This window comes from Zosterops lateralis (genome assembly GCF_965231275.1).
Source record: "Zosterops lateralis genome assembly, chromosome: 4".
Taxonomy (NCBI): Eukaryota; Metazoa; Chordata; class Aves; order Passeriformes; family Zosteropidae; genus Zosterops; species Zosterops lateralis.
Window position 1 is genome coordinate 22,615,404 of NC_139765.1, and position 18,937 is coordinate 22,634,340.

Sequence of the window (18,937 nt, forward strand, 5' to 3'; positions counted from 1 at the left end):
GGATCTATGACTGCCTTCTGAAATACATCAGGGGTGTAGGAATCTCTCATCAAGCTTCGGCTTTTCAGTGGGCCACCTGCAAGGAACAGCAAATAAGGAATTATATGTAGAAATCACCCTACTGCAGTCCTGGAATTGAGCAGGGGAGAAACACCAGCAGTTGCAAGGGCTCAAGAAAAGTCATGTGTTGACTGCAGTACCTTTGATCAGGTTTGAGGCTGGGTACTGAACAATAGCTTCATCATCACTACCCAGGAAGTTGCTTACATTTGCCCATTTATCTGCTTTTCATCCTCAAGTATGAGATACACACAGAGGGTGCTGCAAGGTATCATCTTTATTTGTATCCCACTGCCCTTTCTTCAGTCAAGTGCTCACCTCCTGTTGAATCTCCTCATCCATGTGAGTAGCTTCCTAGCAGCTACTAGCAGCAACTAGCAGCACAACTCCACAAAATCCCTAACCATCTTACCACTCCAGGCCTTCTTGATCTCATTTTCTGCCACAATACTTAACAAAGAGTTGCCAACTGTGACTTCTCTTTTCATCCCCTCTTTACTTCTAGCCACGAGGGGGCTTTATTTTAATCTCTAATCCTTTCCTCTTCACCTTCCTTTTAATCACGTCTTTGTCTTGACAATAATGATTCTGAGCTCCCTGAGGAAAGATGTCCTTTTCTGTGTGACCACACAAACCCAGGACAATGCAGTCCTCGATATCCAGCAAGGTCTTGTCAGGGAACATGCTGAATATAAGGCATATAAGGAAAAGGAATCTAATGCCTTATGCTGGAACATGCAAAACTAGAACCAGGGAGAATTATTTCAGAGTTTCTTGGATGAATGCTAAGTTTCCAATATTTGCTTAGATGAAGGGATCCTGGGGAACCTTGGAAACAGAGGTTTGGGAAAGGTATTTCAGAGCTCTACAGATCTAAAGGTCTGGAAGAGAAATGATGTTGGCACTGGAACTGGAAGTAACTAGCAACTGGAGATGACAGGGAACATTGAATATCTGGACAACAGGATGACAGGGGTTATGATTCCTGTTCACTTTTCACAGTGATGAAAAAAAAAAAAAAGTGAAAGAAAAGAAAGGGATAGAAGACATAAAATGGGAGTGTCTAGATTCCAGTTCCTCAGGTACCACAGCGTGGAAAAGCAGTGACTTTGGATAGAAGGAATAAGAAGGAAAGGTGAGTATTACCTATAGTCAGATCTCTACCTACAGCAATATGGCTGCCTGAGCCCTGACAAAGCATAGATGGAACCAGCTTTGAAGGTCAGGGGCAGCCGTTGTGTCCCCTCACCTTGGAAGACATTTATTCTCAGGTTGTAACCCAGTTGTTGGTAATCTGAAAGAGATTCCCAGGTCAAGGAGTTTTTTGTCATTTCAGTACAGTCGTTGGGTCCTTTCTGTCCCGTTTCTAATGCTGCATTGTCCTGAGCTTGATATTTCTGGAAATACAAAGAACAGGGAAACTCTGTCAATCCACATTCCCACAGTGCAGCAAACCCCTGGCATTTCCACCTCTTTGAGCTATGACTAATGCCTAGGACCTGGGTGTGTCCTTGAGTCTCACTTAGCAGCTTCTGTAGGCATTGCATTTGCATGGGACAACTAGGAAAAGAAGTGCCTTTCCTGCAGAGGGAATGTCTGTGCAACCAACCCTCTGTCATGTCCTGCTTGTTGGCTGTGTTCCTCATCCCAGGGGTGGACAAGCTAAACTGAAGCCCTGGCCCATAGTGGTGGAATACTGTAATTGTGAGCCTGCTGGCACTAACAGCAGGACAAATGGCATTTGGATCAGCTAGGAATGTATGTTTGGATTCATCAGATTAGCTCAGGACATGACACAGGGCTTACCTTCTGATCTTGAGGCATTGTGGGAATGAAGGTGCCAGCCCATGGGGTAGGAAGCCTAGTGCTCCACCAGGACTGACTTGAATCAGCAGCAGCTTGGTTTTACACTGAGACAGGTCTTTGCAACACCAAGTCTTACACAGTATTGGGATCCTGAAGCTAAAGTTACTGTATCAGCCAGACTCCAGGAGTCAGTGCTGCATGCTCTGCAGAGCCTCTCCCACGAAAAGAACAGGGCCACAAGACATGAGGAGAGGAAGCCAGTCCTGACTCACAGGGAATGATCTGCTTTTTTTTCTGTATTACTCTTTTTTTCTTTTTAAAGAAGAAGCATGCACTTACACATGATCAAAGTGCAGGAAGCTGCTGCTAAATAAACTGCTGTGCTAACTCCCACCTCCTACTTAAAACAAAATCATGTCTGTTTGTTATTATTACTATATTCAGTAGGAAGAACTTTCCAGTCTGCTGATGTAGAAATTCCTCCTCTCCCATTTCCTTCAACAAAGCAGAATTTCTGTGTAATGAGACAGTGTGCTCATTTCCCAAATCCCTTTCATCAATTATTTCCCCAGTTCCTCTTGAACAAAATGACACCAAAGCCAGCAATTGTTCCTACTTTCTAGTTTGTAACTGTATATGATGTTGCTATCACTATTATTATAAAAATACTGCAACTGCATGTGATGGTTATTTTTCATTTTATTTCTGACCCTGAAGGTCCAAAGTCAAAGCACTGCTCAGAGAATCCCACATCCTGAGGCCAAGAAGGACTTTAAGGCCATTTTACCATCCTCCTGGATAAGAGAAACCACGGAAGTATGTCTGCTTATTGCTTTGCCAAACCAATTCTGTGAGGGACAATAGGCAACCAATCAGAAAAGATGTATCTTGATCAAAGAGCTAAAATGGATTAATCATGATCTTTCTTTCTGAACGAAATGTTTAGCATAGCCTAACACTCTGACTTTCCTGACATGCAGCCTTTGAGGAAAGAGGGAGCTGTTCTTCCCAGACAGAAAACCTCCTTAGACAGGTGTGGGAACTGGCCACTCTCACCAGCCACCAGATGTGGCCAAGAGTGGTCTCATAGGCCTTCCCCATTTAACTGGGTCTCCAAAGTGTGAGGTTTCAATGACTTTCCAAACCTGAGGAGCCCCATGGATGTGAAAATGACGTCTTCTTTTTTCTTTCTTTTTTTTTTTTTTTTTCAAATTAAAAAAAATCCAAATATCTATGATTTACTATGAAGCAAAAACTCTTCCACAACTACCTCTTGCACCTGGTCCATGATCTCTGGTGTGGTGACTGGTGGCTCGTGCAAGCAGGCAGGTCCTGCTGAAGTCCAGGTATGGAGGTGGGATGAAGGCTGAAGAGTACAGATGGTTGCTAGGGAACAATGCTCCCTCCCTCTATGAGCTGCAGGCTCCAGCTCCATGGGAAACAGGAGTCACATGCTGTGGGGAAGGGTTACACTCGCTGATTGGAAAAACACACAAGGAGAAGAGTAAAAGGCTCATTTCTCATTAAATACCTGTGCCCAAAAGTTCTTATCACACATACAGGATTTCTTGGAGACTTTCCCAACACAGTCATGATAATCAACAGGACTGTATTCCAGCAGGAATGGATCTTTTAGCATCTTGAAATGCTTCGCATGAGCTCTCTGACCTCAGCCTTCTTGTTGGGACCTTGTTGCTGCCTACCTGGAACACCAGTAGTGAGTAATAATCAGTGGGCCATACCAGTTGATACCATATTTTTCTTTTTGATGTCCCTTATCTGGACCCCAGGCAAGCAACACACCTCCCTGTGGGTTGGGTCCAGTTGCCATATGGGAGGTACCCCATTTTCCACATTTCAAATGGGAAGATGGTGGGCTGGCAAGAAATCTTCCATAGAGTCAATGACAAAACCACAGCTTGGCTCCTCCCCATGTCCAGTACCCAGTGCTGTATTTTAGCACTGGACTTTGCATTCATTCTGCTCCTGACCTTTCACCAGGCCACTGGAATTTTGGCAGGTCTTCAGGCACAGTGTAACTCTCTTTCATGCTGTAGAGCAGCTTTTCCCACCCAACACAACCAGGTTGCAGGTAACAGAGGAAAATTAGAAATATTCACAGATACATCATCTAAGATTTTATTAATTGTCAAAAATCAAAAGTTCAGTAGAAACTTAATGTAATTCTTTAAAAAATTGGCAAAATCTAAACCAACCAATTTTTTCTTTACTTCCACCTCCTCCCTTTTTCTTTATCCTGGGCTGGAGACAGCTGCTAGACTGCGTTGCCCCAGACACAGCCCTCTCTCTAAGCCTTGCTGCGCTTCAACTCCGAGACCTTGTAGTGTGGTGGCGCTCGATGGAACCACTCGGACCAGGAGCCATCGTACACAGCCACGTCACGCTTGCCGCACAGGAAGGCTGCCAAGGCAATCTGGCACGCCGTGACACCCTTGCGGCATGTGGCTGTCAGCGGCTTTGAGAGATCCACTTTCTTCTCACGGAATATTTCCTGGATCTCCTCAATACTCTTCTCATGCCCTGTTTCTGATAGGAATGAGTGGAAGGGTATGTTCACAGCACCAGGGATGTGGCCAGATTCCAACCCTGCAAGAGTGAACCAGAAAAGGAAACGTGAGCAAGGACACACTAACATAGCTGATGAAGGACACCCACAAAAGACATTAGAGATATCACTGCAGATGAGGGAGGGAGTCTTACTCCCTCAAAAAGACTCATTTTTCCCACTTGATGATGAAGATGCAAAGTGGTATTGGGCTAAAAAGAAGAGGACAAATATTATTCAGCTTTGCTGAAGTCAAAACTTCCAGAATATTTACCAAACTATTTCCTCACTGAAAGCAATGAGATGTAGAAATCTGAAGAAGCCCCAGACATGACAGGAATCAAAGAAGCTCCACAGAAAATGCCTTAACAAAGGCATTAGGGGCACCGGTGATAAGAGGAATAAAGCAATGCATTTTCAACCTTCCCTTGGTATGCCAGCAGTATGTAGTGACAGTTTTCAGAAGCAGGAAATGTGTCCTATATGTGGAATTTGTGAGAGTGGTTATCTGTTCGCAGTTTATTCCTGCATCACTTTAAAATAGTATTTCAGAAAAATAAATAAGAAATCACAAAGCACCTTAAAGTCAGCTACACCACTGCTGAGGCAGCTGTCCTGGGACAATGGGGTCAGAGAAATCAGAATTTAAATTTTGTATCACTTCTTATCTACTTCATGGATGAAACCAGCACAGGTTCTGTTTTTCTGCTGGTGTATTTGACCACTTCAGGCAAGTTCAAAGTTGCACATCAAAACAAGGTCTTCAGCGAGTAGCAGATATAAAAATAAGATGGACAAGGCATCTTTCGTGGGTTGTAGTGTAGAATGCACACAAAGTATTTATTTTATCACCATCTTCATGAACTGTTGAAACCAGGTGGAGCAGTGTTTTCCCAGGCCCCCTGCCTTTGGGCTGTCTTCTGCTAATGGCCCATCAATGCCTTGCCCATGAGTCACAGGTAACTCCCTCCAGGAGTTATCTCTGTTTAATGGGCCATCAAGGACCCACTTCACACTCATCATCCCATTGTGAGATGCTCTGCTCAGGGGGAGGAGCCAAGCATTCTCACCTGGATATAATCTGGGATTTGGGACAGTACAAGCAGCCCTTACCTACTGAATTCCCAGAGGACCAGAGCTACCAGACCTTTCTACGGGATCACTGCTTCAGGAAGACCATCTCATCTGGACTGCTTCCAGCATTCTGCTCAGGTTGCATTCTGACTCCGTCAGTGGTTTTTTTGTATTACTGCATTTATTTTATTTTATTTTACTTTTTGCCTTTCTTCTTATTAAATTGTATTTCTGACTTGGAGCCTCTCACTTGTTTTGCTTTCAAACCATGACAGCATCACACCCTTCAAATTCAGACTCTTAAGGGTTAATAATGGAAGCTTTTCCAATCATTTTGAGAAGCTTTGGATCAAGCCTCACTGGAGCCAAAACCATTATGCATTACACTGAAAATGTGTTTGAGGGAATGGTTCCTTGCTAGGTTTGAACTTCTAATGAGACAGATATGAAAAAAAAATCACATGAATTGTAATCTTTTTCACTGGGAGCTTTCCACTTGTACAAATCATTGGGATAACTGGTCTTGAGAGAGGGGAGAGATTTGAGCAGTTTAATCATTTGACTTTATAGTCAAATGATTAAACTTTATAGTCAAATGATTGACTTTATAGTCAAATGATTAAACTATACCTAGACAGAGACTGACCCCACACATAATGACACTGCAGTTTCATCAGTATGCAGAGTGGTAATACGACATGGTGAGATATAAGGAGAAAACAGTTTTGGCACAGAATTGAAAGGAATTTTTGCTCTGCTGGACAAAGACAGAGCCTAAAGACAATCAAAGCTGCCCTGAGTTAGCTTCACAAGTTCTCCTCCTGTTCCAGATGGACCTTCTTTGTCTCTTGATTCATCCTCCCTGAGTGCAGTAGAAATACAGCACAGTTGTCTAGGAGTCACCTCATGCATCCTTCAGGAACGTTTAGCATTACTGAGAGAAGCTGGGAGAAAAACTGCTGACTTCTGCATGGACTAACATTTAAAAAGGACAAGAAAAAATAAAAGAGGCAGCGTTTTGGACTGATGCTTTCACTACGTTTTTTCCAGTTCCAGAAGACAACAGTTCATCACTTTAGTACAGAGAACTGCAAAACTGACTCAGCAATACAGTGTCTGTATGACAGAGAGGAAATAAAAAATGAAGCAAAAACTGAGAAAACCTTGTATATAGTTCTCAGACTGCAAAGCTGCTTACTAGAGCCTCTTATGTGCCTGGGTTATGCTACCACTTTCCCACAGAGTAAACAGGAAAGGATTCATTCAGCAAAGGATTTCTGCAAGGCTCTGCTGCAGTACTGGTACAGTACTACACCCCAATACAGACAAGTCTGTGAGCCATCACAGGGCACTGGGAAGTGTCCTGAGATCAGGAAATCCTGAGGATGAAGTAAAAGAGAACTCTTGCTGGACCATCAATTCACTTCCTAGGTGTCCCAGGCACCATGATCATTATTGTTTTTCTAGACTGTTCACAAACCTTGAAATAGGTTTGTATCCCTCTTACTTGGAGACTGACAACTCACCACCCTTAAACAACTCTTCAAGTAGGAGCTGAGCAGACCTGAAAAAAACCCACTCGTTTTAGAGCAGTTTTGACTTTGATTTATAGGGAGATTTTCTTGCTCCATAGATTCAAAAATCTGTCAGAGTCAGGAGATCAGTGCTTGCACTCTGCGAGTGAAAGACGGGGAATTCTGTAGAAACTGCATTCTGTAGAAACATTCACAAATGTGGGTGTTCAGCTGAGAGAAAGAGCTGAAACTGCCCAACCACAATCCCATGGACTGCCTAAGAAGTGCTCTCAAGTGGCTGAGGAAGCTTTATAATCTCTCTCTGCTAGGTCAAGAGCACAGAAACATAGGACTGGAAAGCAAGACTGGATGCAGCTGGAATCTGAACAGGGGAGAGGATACACCTGCTCCTGTCCCACATGAAATGGAGGATGATACTTTAGACCAGATTCATGCAGTCACTGTCAGAAACACCAGGAAGGAACCCTAGGATTACAGAGCCTGGGCTCCAGCTACCTCAGCAGTCATTTTATAAGCTACCTTTCAAAAAAGCATCCATCTCAGAAACAGTTTGGATTCTTGTAATGAAATTTCCCACTGATGCACCTCCAAGCTCATGTCAGGAGGAATATTAATTTCCAGTGTTCAGGTCATCACAGTCAGTCGATACACCATTTATCCTTTGTTGGAGTCCAGGACATTCCCTTGGATGACCTTGGACTTGAGGAAGGGAATTTGAGCTTTGGACAGGGGGGTGTGGAGTTGGTTTAGGGGGCTCAGAGACTTTGGCACACAGCCCAGAAAACACTGGGTTTGATTTTAGTCTATGGGAGAGACTTTCGACACAGAGAGAAGAATTGCCAATCACTAAGAAGTGAAAACAATAGTTTAGTATAGTGGAAGATGAAAAATTTAGTAGTTTTAGGGTTCTTAGAATAGAAGTAAATAGGGGACAAAATGGTGGAATTTGGGTGGCACTTTGTATTTTTTTTCTTTCTTTTTTGTCTTCTATCTTTTGGAGTGGTGACGACACAAGGTAGTTAGAGTGGATTGGGTCAAAGTAGAAATGACTTTTTTAGTGTAAGCACTAGACATTAGTACAAAATAGTAAATAACCAATACGTAGTCATCTATATAAATATAAGGTGACATTTCACTGGTGGGCAGTTGCTTTATGTCTCAACTGCTGTCTAGACTTTGGCTGGGAGTGGAGAAAATTCTAAAATATCAAATAATAAACATTATGAAAAACTTAAAAACAAAGCTTTGAAGACTTCGCTTTTTTATATCAACGCAACTCAAAGCTTTTAAAAAGCCAAAAACTTTAAACAATCTAAATCTCAAATAAAAAAACCCTCACCAAGAATCCTTGAGCTAACACTGCACTATGGCCAAAATAGTTTTTCTGCTCTTCTGCTACTGCTCCATCAGACTGATGGCAAGCTCTCAGCACTCCCAACAACCTCATGTCCTTAGCCTAAACCCAATAAGAACCTGTTAGATATGCTTTTCTCTGTCTTGGCCACCCTAGAAACAGCTCTAGGCATCCAGCAGGCTTCTGGATAAAGTGGCATTTCCTACCATCACAGATGGTAGACAGGAGTTGCCAAGGCTGTTGCCACGGCTAAATCACATGTGATGTTCCTGCACCCAACTAATTCATCCAGGTCTTACCCTCTTCTATTGCTTCCAAATGTGGGTCATCACCTTGTAGGAGAAACACAAGCAGTTCAGTGTTTTGGGCTACTAAGCATTCAAGTTTGCTCTCTGTATACTTCCTGTCACTTGTACATCTGCAGGTGGCACCTCACATAATACTCCCCATGTGATCATTTAGCCCTTCCCATGGCTGTGTCAGCAGCACATTTCAGTAACAACTCCCTATTTTCAACGCCTTGATGATTCAGGAAAATACAAAGCAAAACAGAGAAGCTTAATGACGGGACCATGCTGGCAACTTCCAGCCCCACAGATCTTCTTTCAGTACATGCTGTTCTAATCTCACTTACCTCCTTTTCAGTCAATTTTTAAAATCTAACAATACTTGTGCTATTTGCCCTCTCCTTATATTGAGCTAATAAATATCCCTCTATGTTATGCCCAAAGCATTAATGAAGTCCAAATGGCACAACTCTACCTTGCAGGTGCTTCCAATGGCTGGAAGAAAAGACCAGACATAACTTCCAGACATGTGTGTTCCCACTTCTCTTATCTGGCCAACCAATTCTGTTGGCAAGGCAATAAAGCCCTTGGCTGTAGTGCAAGTCTACCAACATATTTTATGCAATTTAACCTTTGTTTAAAATATTTTTATTGAAGGGTTTTTTGAAAGCCTCCCAGTCTACCCAGGTTAGACCAGCAGCTGCTTCAGTAGTGCTGTAATCCCTTTTCTAAATATGACGTTTGTAATTGTTTCTGTCCCACAGAACCGTGTTTTGAATAAATTTATCAAATTCTTGCCTCATGAAGTTGCAATGTCACATGACTGATTTTTTGACACATATTTGGGATTGAGATCATCTACCTCACTGATTTGAGCATGGGGATATATTTTGGTTAGCCCTCTCCCTGCTCTGCAAAATTATCCTTAGGAGAGAAGAAAGCATGGTAGCACAGACTCATGGCTCAGTATAACGCTAAGACCACACATAAATAATCTTCCACCTGGAACCCCTGCTAACTGCACTGCAACCTTATTTATTCCTTCTCTCCTTGTTCTCTTTTGTTCACTCTGTTCCAGAGGTTTTTGTTATTTAATTCCTTTTGCCAAGTCTCACTCAGCTTGGTGTCTGGCAATCCTTCCTCACAATTTATAACCTGTTGTCCTGGGTTGCAGTGTAGGATGTACACAAAGTATTTATTCTATCACCATCTTCATGAACTGTTCAAACCAGGTGGGCTAGTGTTTTCCTAAGGGTGTCTTCTGCTAATGGCCTTTGGGCTGTCTTCTGCTAACGGCCCATCAACACCTGGCCCATGAGTCACAGGTAACTCCCTCCAGGGGTTATCTCTGTTTAATGGGCCATCAAGGACCCACTTCACCCTCCTCATCCTATTGTGAGATGCTCTGCCCAGGGGGAGGAGCCAAGCATTCTCACCTGGATATAAGCTGGTATGTGGGACAGTGCAAGCAGCACTTATCCACTGGATTCCCAGAGGAGCAGGGCTGCCAGACCTTTCTACAGGATCACTGCTTCAGGAAGAGCATCTCACCTGGACTGCTTCCATCATCCTGCTCAGGTTGTATTCTGACTCTGTCAGTGATCCTTTATGTTATTGCATTTATTTTATTTTACTTTTACCTTTTTACCTTTCTTCTTATTAAATTATATCTCTGACTTGGAGCCTCTCATTCATTTTGCTTTCAAACCAGAACACCTGTAATATGTTATCTTCTTCACTACTTAATCCCCCTTTCCACATTTGTTAGATTCTCTGCTTACATAATGTTTTTATTGTTGGCTATTTAACTCAGACCATAGCCCCTCTCTCTAGCCTTCCCTTTCTGATGAAAACTCCAGATGGAATTTCTTAATGTCAAAAAGTTAAAATATTTGCTCTCCCCATATTTAACTCCCTGTGGCGTTGGAGTGTGCTGGCTGCAGGTAGTTCTTTTCCAAATGCCTCCTCTGTTACCTCCTTGTTTATCTCTCTCTTCCATTCAAATTGCATGTCTTAGAAAGGAAAATTACTGATCTTGCCAAACCTACCGTGAACACATTGTAAGGAACACTTTAGGCTTGGTCCTGGCCAGCTCCTTGAGAGTTCTTCTAGGTCCCTGTGGGGTGAAACAGACTTTGACAAAGTCTCTCACTCTCCATTGCTGTGCTCCAAGCATCATTACACTATCAAAGCAAAGCCAGTCCACTCCAGCCGCAGAATCCTCTTGGAGAAGAGGGGGAAGAAAAATGTACATTTCATTCTCATTCCCACTGAACATTCAAGATGAGCAAAAGCTTTATGTTTGGGGCAGGTAGGATGGAGAGCTAGGAAAATGGGCAAAATCTGAAGAGTTCTATATGCAGAAGGGAGACAAGGACAGAAGAAAAACACCTGTAAGTTCATTATATAATTTTGGGTTTGCTCTCTTTTTTTAGATTATAGAGTTCTTGCCTGGCAACCTTCCCCTCTTTTCTCAGATATCTACAAAAGAATTCAGAAATTCACGACTTTTCTGCATGCATTTGGTTAACTGTAATTCTTGTTCATCAGTTTTCAGTGCCCGACAGTCAGAGAGGGTCAGCACTGGCAACTGTCATGTAATTATTTTTAACATCCGCCCTGGACAGATAGATCCTGCAGAAACACAGCACTGTGCAGAGACACCTCGAACTACTCAGTGCATAGGTCAGGGCTGCACATCTGTCAGGCTTATGCTACACACTCTGCATGAACATCCAGCTTTTCATCCAAAGCAATATGGACCAATCCAAAACATTTAGGACCTATGAGACCTGGCCTATAGAGATACTAATTTTTCTCTATTCTGGAAACTTTGGTGAACCTCTCCCAGCAAATAAAAATTAGTCCTCTATTATGGCTTATCTTAACCAGTGCAGAGGTCTAAATCCCAGCAAGGATAAAAATAAAACCGGGACAATTAATTCTTACCACAAAGAACTGAAAAACTAGAGGCAAAGAGTCAGCTGCAATTAGCCTCTCCTAGAGATGAAGTTCACAGAACAGGAGAGATTAATTGACTTAATTAGGAAGTCAAGAACTGAAGCAATAATTAAGCTGAAATCACCTGAGAAGGCAGCAAGTTCCCTAACCTGAAGGCCATCAGTCTTCTTCTAAATTGCATCCTCCCTGATTGGATGACCCCTGCAATTAATCAGCATTGACTTCAAATCACTCTTTTAGGTGTAAGCACTGTCTTTTACCCACTGCTGGCTGATGTGCTGCTACTGTCTAGCTTGGTTCAGAGAGCTGTCAAGCTCCTATGGAATGAACAGCTGCAGCTGGAGTGCTTATCCTGCTGGATCTGCTGTGGGAAGCAAAACTGGATGACCACAAATAAGTTGTTCCATGCTGACTCATTTCAAAGGAAAAATCTGTTTTGAAGATGCTGTTGGGGCCGGGGTATTTGCCATCTGGTGACAACTCTCACCTTGGGAAAGAATGCAAAATCCACCAGTTCGCAGCAAGGGGCATTTTAGTCACATTTCAAAGTTAAAATTCAACCTTCACTTTGATGGGCTGGATAGGAGAAGAAATAAAATGAGTGATAAGCCTAACTTTGCCCTGCCACAGCCTCCTCCATAACTCCCAATTACCTCTCCCACCTCCCACACTGTCTTCATGCAGGTCAAATGTGTTGGAGGGCTCCCTGTAGACACCTGGGCGACCCAAGTGTACAGAGTAATTTACAGCTCCTGAAGTTTGGATGCAGGAATATACTTCAGGAAGTGTTGTCACACTAACCGGCTGTACAGCAGCGCACAAATATGTGAACAGCCAGGACAGAATAGCAATAACCTGTGGGGCAATAGGGCAGCACGGCATGGGTACCACAGAAACCCACTGCACGTTCTGGCAGTGTGGGCTCTGCTCAGACCCAAGAGCTGCTGCTGAGCTTTTCTAGAAATTCTCTTCCAACCATTTTTGTGATTCCCTTGCTGAGGAACACATTCAGTGCAGGTATCTCGGTGTGCAGCCGCACTGTCAGCTGCAGGTTGAGCTCTAGGTGGTGAGAGCCCCAGGCAAGAGGCCAGGAAATGGTCCTGACCCTTTGCACAACAGAGAGCACAGGACCTCTGGCACAGCCAGGTGACTTGACACTGAGACACAGCAGGAGCCAAGGACTCAGCTGGAAGAGCCAGGACTTTGTCAGACTGGGAAAGCATAAAAGTTTAGTGTTTCCTTTGTTTAAGTCCCTCCTCGGAGGCACAGGCTCAAGCTGCTTCTGTGTTTTTGTGCTGTTAATAAATTGCTTTAAGGAACCAGACTTTTGAGGCTCTGCTAAGGAAAACCCATACTTGAGACGGTAAGAAAACCTGATCTGAGTGTGTGTGCCAGGTGTGTAGGAAGTCAAGTGGGTCACACATCAGATTAGTGGAGCTCCCCGCTGAGAAGGGGTTTTGGTCCCAGTAGTTAAAGTCTCTTTGGTGGTGGGAGTGTCATTGCCAGAATGTCTCCTGAAAGTTTCCTTCACACCCCAGAGGGGAGGTTATTCTGGGATACACCAAAGCTTAAATTACACAGCAAGGGCCTCCTTTAACCAACTTCAATTCCATTCCAGGCACACTGCTGTAGCTGCTGTCCTCACTGCGCAGGACATCTCCCACCTCTGCCACTTGTGTGTCCAGTGTTTCACCGAGGTAACAAAATCAGTTTTTGTTTCTGTAACTTGGGGCACCTAAGAGAGAAAGAGGCTGACACCCCATATATTTGCTAAAGGCTTCAGACTTTTCTTACATAAGCAAAAGAACAAATATCAGCTCAAGCAAATTCTCTATTTGCTGGGAATCAGAGTGATAAGGATAATGTCCCTTGGGTTACTGTATTACCTAAAACCGTGGCTTTTGCTAGTGCACTCATTATGGTGAGAGGTGCCTGTATGAATACTGATAGTTTGTATGTGTCTGCTGGTTTTAGATAGGACCTTGAACAAACCACTGGGAGCTTTCACCTCCCATATTTGCATTTTGATAAACTTCTGCAGGGTGCGGGATGGGAGATCCTGGAACCAAATAACTGCAGCCCTCTTCTGCTATTTCCTCCTGCAGCTTTATAGGCCACTGCAACAAAAGCATTCAATCACGGCACTGGGGTCTGAACGTGCAACTGTGGATCCCTTAAGGTAATCAATGAGTCGGGCTGAGCCATGCCTCTGCATTAGTAAGATCTGTTTGATGGCTGCCAGGAGCTGTTACTCCCAAGTCTAGTACTGACATTCATCCTGTTCTGGGGCAGGTGCCAGTCCCACCTCCATTACCTTGGTCCAGCTCTGTCCCCCGAAACCGGCCCTCTGGGCGGGAATCCACCACCTGGAACTTTAGGGACGACACGTTCTCTACCATCTCCTCAAAAGTCTTCACCAGGGCTCTGTTCAGCCTGGCCTTAAAGACAGCCCGGGTGGGCTGGGTGACCTCGGCCGTGACGGGGTACCCCTCCTTCACCCAATTCTTGAAGCCACCATTCAGCACAGAGACCTCCTTGTGCCCAAAGGCCCGGAACATCCACCAGGCACGGGGAGCGTAGAAGGTGCCCACCTCGTCCCCGTCGTACACCACCACGTGGGTGTCATTGCTGACCCCCAGCCCCTCCACGTAGTCGGCGAAGTGGGACTCGCTGGGCAGCATGAAGTCGTAGGGGGAGGACTTGTCCCGGCACTCCTCGATGTCGAAGAACGACGCCCCGGGGATATGCCTCTCCTTGAACTCCTGCCGGGCGTTTCGCTCCTTGGAGGGGTACCAGGAGGCGTCCAGCACTCGCAGGCCGGCGCCCACCCGCCCGGCCCGCACCGCCTCCGCCAGCCAGGAGGCCGTGACTAGCGCCCTGCTGAGGCCCTGCCGCGCCATCTCGGGGGAGCGGCGGGGGCGCCACCGGCGGGACCTGCTCCCGTCACACACACAGCCAGACACACACGAAATGGCGGCGGGAGGCACTGCCCAAGGGGTGGCACGGAGGCGGCCGCATGGCCGGGACCGGCCCGCTGGGAGTGCTCCCGCCCTCCGGCGGCGGCCGTGGTTGGCGGGCGGTCAGGTCCAGCACGGAGGTACGGGGCGAAGCGGCGGGAATCGCGGCCCCGCCGGGCCGGGGTGGGGGGGCTCGCAGCAGGCGGCGGCGGGGCCCCGGTAAGGCCCTGGCCGCAGGTGCGCTCCGGGGCGGGCGGAGCCGCGGGGCCGTGCTTCACCGCAGAGCACTTGGTCCTTGGGGCTGCCCCGCTCTGCTCTGGCTGCTGTCAGTGTTGGCTGAGGTCCATGGATGGGGCCAGAGGAGCTGCGTAGGGCCGGGTGCAAGGCAGGAGTGCCGGGGCTGTCCCGCTCGGGGCATTGTTTGGGATGAGCTCTTGAAAACTACTTTCAGGGCTGGAGCATTTCAAGCCCCTCATTGTAAGGCTTAGCCAGTGCCTCTGTGCAGGCACAGGTCCTAAAATGCATCTTTGTCCAGTTGCTTTTTGAAAGGCTGGTCTCTAATTTGTGACTCTACCTTCTGCAGTTAGGTGGATTCAGGCAGAATCCAGAAATTGGATAATCTCAACCAGGACTCAGGAGTGATGTCACAACAACTCCTCTACCGAGCTCTGGTGTCTGCAAAATGGCTTTCAGAAGCTATCAAGTCCCAGCAAGCTGGCCTTGCCTTGAGAATCGTGGATGCATCCTGGTATTTGCCAAAGATGAAGCGTGATCCGAAGCGGGAGTTTGAGGAGCGCCACATCCCTGGTGCGGTTTTCTTCGACATTGACCAGTGTAGTGACCGCACCTCACCTTATGATCACATGCTGCCCAAGGCTAGTGACTTTGCCGAGTATGTGGGGAAGCTGGGTGTGGGGAATGATTCCCATGTTGTGGTGTATGATGGCAGCGACCAAGGTCTCTTCTCAGCACCCCGGGTATGGTGGATGTTCCGGGTCTTTGGACACGAAGCTGTCTCCCTTCTGGATGGTGGCCTGAAGAACTGGCAGCGAGAGGGCAATGCACTTAGCTCTGGGAAAACCCAGGTAGCTCCATCTGAGTTCCATGCCTCCTTGGACAAGTCCCTGGTGAAAACATATGAGGATGTCCTAGATAACTTGGATTCCCATCGCTTCCAACTAGTGGATGCCCGTGCTGCAGGACGCTTCTGGGGAGTGGAGCCAGAGCCCCGAGATGGTAATGTGCCTTCTGAGACAGTGGCATTATAAAGAGAGGTGTAATTTAAGGAGCCCATCACTTTGACTCCTGTAGAGGTAATGCTAGGAAATAATGGCTATCTTTTATGGAATGAGACTTCGGACAGTATGTCCACCTGTCCTCCTTTCCTTTTGACTAGCAAGTGCTACTCTATGAAAATTCAGCAGTGGGGAAGCTATGTATCTTTTTTTCCTCATGAGGGGCTGGGGTGAGGAACATAGCTTTTGATACACTCAAAGATTCTCACAGGTCTCTTCAAGTACTGGTGCTACTCTTCCCGTCAGAATGGCCTGTGGAGGTGCTTCATCAGTGTGAGTTGCTCTGATGGGGAGAAAGATGTGGAGAGAGCTAGGGGAAAGAATGGAACTTGACAGCATTGTGCCCATGTGGTGGCATGAAGGTTACACAGAGAGCCATCCTTCCTGAGTAATCAGCAATCTAATAAAGCAAAGTGTAGCAAAAATAAATGTACTTGTTTTAACAAAATACACTAAGCAATAAATATTCCTTTCAGTGAAACAGAAGAGGCTTTGCAATAGTCTCGAACAGTAGAGGTTAATTTCTGTCTGTATTGTTTTTTTCTCTAGGAATTGAGCCTGGTCATGTCCCTGGGTCAACAAGCATCCCCTTCACTGATTTCCTCACAGAGTCTGGCTTAGAGAAGACCCCTGAGCAGATCCGCACTTTGTTCCAGGAGAAGAAGGTGGACCTCTTAAAGCCGATGGTAGCCACATGTGGCTCTGGGGTTACTGCCTGCCATGTGGCTCTGGGGGCCTACCTCTGTGGCAAGCCAGATGTCGCAGTGTACGATGGGGCCTGGGTGGAATGGTACATGCGGGCACAGCCTGAAAATATTATTTCTGAGGGAAAGGGAAAAACAGTGTAATAAGCTGCATTGTTTCCCTGTTGTGCACATAGCTTGCCTTGAAATAGGATTTGGAAAAGATGGGTTTAGCATTCCTGGTTAAGTGTCTTGAGATGAAGGCACTAGATAACAATTATGCGCACATGCTACTTTGGCACTTTCTCCTTACTCTGCTGCTGCTTAGGAGGATGAATTACAGCAGTTCTGGGCAGCCAGTTCTAGGTGACCCTGCTTGAGCAGATAGGGTGGAACAGATGTCCTCCCAAGGTCACTTCCAACCTCAGCCATTCTGTGATTCTGTGACTATTTCACCGTATCAGCTGGGTGGCAGAGAGTGCTGCTGCCAGCATGGGAAATTAATTGAGTTAAGCTAAGCTCCTGACTCAAAACAATCAGTCATGTTCATTGACAGGATTGTCATTGTTATTTAACTGTGCCTCATAATTCTGCTCTCTGCCTCTGTCCCACCTATGTACTTTTCTGACCATTTTGAGTACAAAATTTTGTGGAAAGAGATGGCTGTTAAAGGAGCAAATATGGCATTCAGGTTGGCATTTAGGCTAGACACTTGATTTCTATTTCTTCTTGTACTTGGACTGTAACTACAGTGTGTACTTAGCCACCCTTGTAGCCCCATGGTCCAAAATCTCCCTTGAGAAAAAAAAAAAAGATTCTGGGATTTAAACAGTGTAAATAAACACGTTTCAAGGTCTTTCTGCTGAATGGAACTCGTGTGAGTGTTGATTGGGTGAATCCTTTTCAGGAATTTTGTTTTTATGGAATCACTTTGTCCACACTGAGATTCAAATGAGATATTTCCTTCTCTCTGTGAGTAGAGCTACACTTCTTATCCTCAACAAGCTCTTTGACCCAGGAAAGATGGCATGCCTCTCTCTTGAGTCTCTGCACCATCTTCCTGCTTTCAGTCCTTGTCCATTTGCTTTTTTGCCTTAAAGTCCACAGTTGTCAGTTACAGCTCTGTTCTTGAAAGACTGGATGTCAGCTTACATAGTGGAAAATGGACCGCATGGGTATTTTAATTCTTACCATTTAACCTTCCCCTAAAAACTTAGCAGAACTGAGACCTACACAGAAATATCCCACACTGGCACCTATTTTTCATCAAGAACTTTTTCTTTTATGTCTAAAAGCTGAAAGCAGTTGAAAAAGGTTCTCTGATAATGTTCAAGAATTTGTTCTCTTTGGGATTTTCTCCTCTACAAAAAATGCCCAAAACTGAACAAAAAGAACCACAGAAACCTCCCACCAAAACAAACAAACAAACAACCCCCCCCCCCAAAAAAAAAAAAACCAAAAAAAACACCCCTGCATCTTTTCTGCCTACTGGTAACTTAAAAGTTAATGAGACAGTTTGTTCTCTTGGGCTTGCAACAACAGGTACCTGTAGACATCTGTGAATGATGGGGTTGCCCTTCCTAGGGAATGCAGTGGATGCTTATTGTCACAGGTTTGTCTGTAAGGGCTGGATTCTTATTGCTGAGTGTTCCTCTTGCTGAGTGTTTATTCTTTGCATTTCGTCTTACCTCTTTTGGCTGCTTCTTCTTGGCCTGCATGCATGCAAGCTCTGTTTCTACTCACCTCTTAGGTAGCTGGAGTTTCACTGTCCAGTTTATTTCTTCCTCTGTCCTCCCCACTCACACATATGGTCTGACCACCCAGTGACTGACAGCTTGCAATTTCCCTGCTTGCATTCAGACTGACAACCCAGCTCTTCAAGGACTTGGAGCTGGCCTTGCAGTGAGTGCTGAGTATATGGAGTGCACAGGGCTCTGAAACAAGCCACGCTTTAGTACACTGAGAAGCTGATTTTGTGATTATGTGGCCAGATGAGTGTTCTGCCTGCTTTGTTGCTCCAGAAAAATTTAGTTATTAGGAAAATAGACATATTGTTTCAGACTTATTTGCAATAGATGCAGGGAGCTGGCATTTGTGTGTCCTTCCAGGATATATTTTGATGCATCTTAAGCACTGAGTTTCTTTTTTGCCACTGATCCAGCAGTCCTTGGGGTCAGTAGGAATCTCTGCTTCTTCTTGAGGCTGAGATACTTTTCCTGTCCTGTGTGTTGCAGGGAGATGTGCAGCAAAGCCCAGCCATTCGCCTGGAGATTGCAAATTGAGTGGAAAACTTTCCTCTCCCCTTGCTCTACATTTCACCCCTGTGGCTTGATGACATCTAGCAGGGCCTTTCCCCCTC

General features: G+C 45.3%; 2 protein-coding genes across 4 annotated transcripts; one reads left to right on the forward strand and one right to left on the reverse strand.

Annotated features, from left to right (window-relative positions):
• Positions 1–3,989: 3,989 nt before the first annotated feature.
• On the reverse strand, positions 3,990–14,608 carry TST (thiosulfate sulfurtransferase). Its single transcript, XM_083859217.1, has 2 exons — positions 13,958–14,608; positions 3,990–4,473 (listed from the first exon to the last, which is right to left on the reverse strand). Exons 1-2 carry the CDS (start codon positions 14,541–14,543, stop codon positions 4,175–4,177), a joined length of 885 nt encoding a protein of 294 aa, XP_083715343.1. The 5' UTR covers positions 14,544–14,608; the 3' UTR covers positions 3,990–4,174.
• Positions 11,982–17,430, forward strand: LOC310908328 (3-mercaptopyruvate sulfurtransferase-like). Of its 3 annotated transcripts, XM_083859215.1 has the most exons (5): positions 11,982–13,006; positions 13,262–13,340; positions 13,749–13,822; positions 15,184–15,836; positions 16,445–17,430. In XM_083859215.1, exons 4-5 carry the CDS (start codon positions 15,242–15,244, stop codon positions 16,741–16,743), a joined length of 894 nt encoding a protein of 297 aa, XP_083715341.1. In that variant the 5' UTR covers positions 11,982–13,006; positions 13,262–13,340; positions 13,749–13,822; positions 15,184–15,241; the 3' UTR covers positions 16,744–17,430. The 3 variants fall into 3 exon arrangements, with proteins under 3 accessions (XP_083715341.1, XP_083715342.1, XP_083715340.1); XM_083859216.1 differs by lacking the exon at positions 11,982–13,006 and having other exon boundaries at positions 13,028–13,340; XM_083859214.1 differs by lacking the exons at positions 11,982–13,006; positions 13,262–13,340; positions 13,749–13,822 and adding an exon at positions 14,663–14,740.
• The last annotated feature ends 1,507 nt before the right edge of the window (positions 17,431–18,937 follow it).

What these genes read in the sequence shown, in the direction of transcription:
- LOC310908328 (XM_083859215.1), top strand. Translation starts at nt 15,242, where the DNA reads ATGTCACAACAACTCCTCTACCGAGCTCTGGTGTCTGCAAAATGGCTT. An exon ending in GGAGCCAGAGCCCCGAGATG is followed by an intron (nt 15,837 to 16,444) that starts GTAATGTGCCTT and finishes TTTTTTCTCTAG; the next exon opens with GAATTGAGCCTGGTCATGTC.
- TST (XM_083859217.1), bottom strand. Translation starts at nt 14,543, where the DNA reads ATGGCGCGGCAGGGCCTCAGCAGGGCGCTAGTCACGGCCTCCTGGCTG. An exon ending in GGGGACAGAGCTGGACCAAG is followed by an intron (nt 4,474 to 13,957) that starts GTAATGGAGGTG and finishes TCACTCTTGCAG; the next exon opens with GGTTGGAATCTGGCCACATC.